The 2,734-nt window shown below is 39.7% G+C and overlaps 1 protein-coding gene across 1 annotated transcript in view; it reads right to left on the reverse strand.

Annotated features, from left to right (window-relative positions):
• Positions 1-255: 255 nt before the first annotated feature.
• The window catches only part of coro2a (coronin, actin binding protein, 2A), a gene marked incomplete at its 3' end in the record, with an annotated part of 13,126 nt that continues 10,647 nt past the window's right edge, over positions 256-2,734 (reverse strand). Inside the window, 3 exon segments of the mRNA XM_035660692.1 lie at positions 256-372; positions 1,068-1,247; positions 2,355-2,504. Coding sequence (XP_035516585.1) covers positions 256-372; positions 1,068-1,247; positions 2,355-2,504 — 447 coding nt within the window.

Genomic DNA, 2,734 nt, shown 5'->3' on the forward strand with positions numbered 1-2,734 from the left:
TCTCATGGTCTTCATCAATGAATGGAGCTGCTTCAGGTGTCATCACCTGACTTAAAGTGTCACACTTCAGTCACCTGATAACAAGTCAGTGTATGAAGCGTCACATGACTGAACTTCCACATACCGACACCTGATCCAGCTCCATTTGCTGATTAAGACCATGAAATGTGGATGAAAGCACAGAAAAACACAGTAAGTGGACCTTTTGAGGTTATTTTGTCACAATGCTGTCTGCTGTTCAGCGGTAGCTCTCACCTGATCCCACAGAGCAATCTGTCGATCATTCCAACGTGAAGTGCCTGTTGTGAAGAGCATCTTCAGGTTACCCAGGACCAGCACCTTGCTGGCTTTGTGCGTCTTGCAGTTGGCTTCCTGCAAACACACAACATAACATACATCAAACAAAGCATCAGGCATGCACAGCATAAGAGGAAGTAATATAAAAAGCACTAATTTGCTGGTAATAACAGCTGAACAGTACACATTATAGTGATGTAATGTTCCTTATATGTAACGTGAGGCAGGGGAAGGTAGTGAGAGCAGACTTATGTAAAAAGTGTGAGAGTCACTGGCTGGTGACCCAGAGGTCTGTGAAGTTATGCTGTGAGTCTGCTCAGGCCAGAGGTGTCAGTTTTGGCTGTGTGGTGCTGGATGAGGGTCTGGGCTACGACGGGGAAAAGGAGCAATGGAACTCCCACTTATGCAATATTAGCTGGGATACTACAACTACAAAGGCTTTTTTTTTGCATTTTTCAAAAAGAACTTATTAGTTTAACTGATTTTATGTCCACGTGTTTCCAAAAGTTGGTATATCAGCCCCCAAAAAGTTTAATTGTTCATTTTAGTGTAAAGTAAATTATGTTATTTTGCTAAGAGTGCACCTTAAACATGCTTCCAACAAGAAAATGTAATTTGGAAAGAAAAAGAAAATGCAAATGAGCTGCTGATCATGCAACAAAGCTCCTAAAACCAAATGAAAAAAAAAAACAATAGTTTAGGTACACAGTATATATGTGAAAACAGATAAAGACACACACACACACACACACACACACACGAAGCATTACCCGCAGTAGGTTTCCTGAGCGTGGCTCCATGAGTCGGACCTTCCTGTCCTTGCAGGTGGTGGCGAGGAGGCTGCCGTCTGTGTTGAAAGACATGGAAAGGACGACGTCTGTGTGGTGGGTGATTGTCCGCACAGGGTTCTTTATCACCTGCTCCGGACAGTCCAGGTTCCAGATCATCACCTGCAGGGTTAAATAAAGAGCTCAAGTCACAGCTTTAACAGTTTCTATTGATATCAAGGTAAAAGCAGGTCATTTGTAACTATAAATGTATGTTAACCTGTGATTTATTAATTCATAGGAAATTGTCTTATCGAAGTTTTCAGACTGATAGCGTTTTATCAAGCTAAATCTGATATTCCACTAAAAAGTCTTAATTTTTTTTTAATTAGATGTAAGAGACTCACTCACTCGGTTTCTCTATATTAAAAGCAGGGTATGCTTGAAGCAAACTGGCTCGTATGAAGTGACGTCTAAAGGCTGTTCCCACATTTCACCCTGCCTTTAAATGTGGGAACAGCCTTTAGGGCAGGGTGTTGATATATGCGGTAGATGCAATGTATCGGACAAACATGGATAATGGCCGACACTTTCTGACAATCTTTCCTCAAAGCTGTTCATGGTGTTGTTCTTGTTCTTCTTGTTCTTCTTGTTCACACTTTAAATCCTGCTTGTTTCACTCCATGAAGTGGTCGCAAAGTTGGATTGTTGTTTCGTAAAATTAGAAACAATTTGAAGCATGCTGACGAGTTGAGACTGGATATTAATGACATAAATTTAACTTGGTATTTATTTATAGTTAGGACTTAGCAACAATCAGTGGGATGAGTTGTTAACAAGAACTCGGCTGCAAACAGCTGTGCCCTGTTTGGCTACATTGTAATTGTCAGCGGCAGATCAAATTTTTTTTAATCGCAAACAATCACATTCATTAATATTTGTTTGGAAAAAACCCAAAATGAAGACATTTAAACACAAAAAGAGTACGTTATTGTGGCCCATTAGTAAATCATTGAATAGAAATTAAAAAAAAGGTGGCATTAGAAATGAATACATCTTATTTACATTAAACTTTAACCTACATTACTATTTAAAATTGATTAAAATTAATGTCTTATATTTTACAGCAAACTGAGGTGGCCAGGCATTTTTTAGTCATGGCAGCTGCCACCCCTCGAGGCCCTAAGTCCTCCACATTTCTTTGTAAGCATGTACTTTTTCGTGTGGCTGTGTTAGGGTTAGTGTGTGTGTGTGTGTGTGTGTGTGTGTGTGTGTTTGTGTTTGCGTTACCTGGTAGTCATAGGCTGTACTGAAGAGGATGTTGTTAGCAGTCGGGTGCCACTCGATGAGGCCCACTCTGCGGCTGTGACCCTGAAGATCCTTCCACGGTACTGTAAGGTTCTTCAGCACACCATGAGGAGGGATTTCCCACACTTTCACCTGCAGACAGACACAAGAACAGTGCTGGAATGTAACTAACTTAAAGTTTACTCAAGTACTGAAAAAGTACAAATTCAAGGTTTGTGTACTTTACTTGCCAATTTATAGTTCTACTCCACTACAGTTCAGATGAATATATATTGTAATTTTTACTCTACTCTACAATAGTTTGACAGCTGTAGTTACTTTATAATTTAAGATTTTTGCCTACAAAACATATTAAAAAAAAA

Source organism: Morone saxatilis, unplaced genomic scaffold (assembly GCF_004916995.1).
Source record: "Morone saxatilis isolate NCDOM2014 unplaced genomic scaffold, NCSU_SB_2.0 Contig17, whole genome shotgun sequence".
Lineage (NCBI taxonomy): Eukaryota > Metazoa > Chordata > Actinopteri > Moronidae > Morone > Morone saxatilis.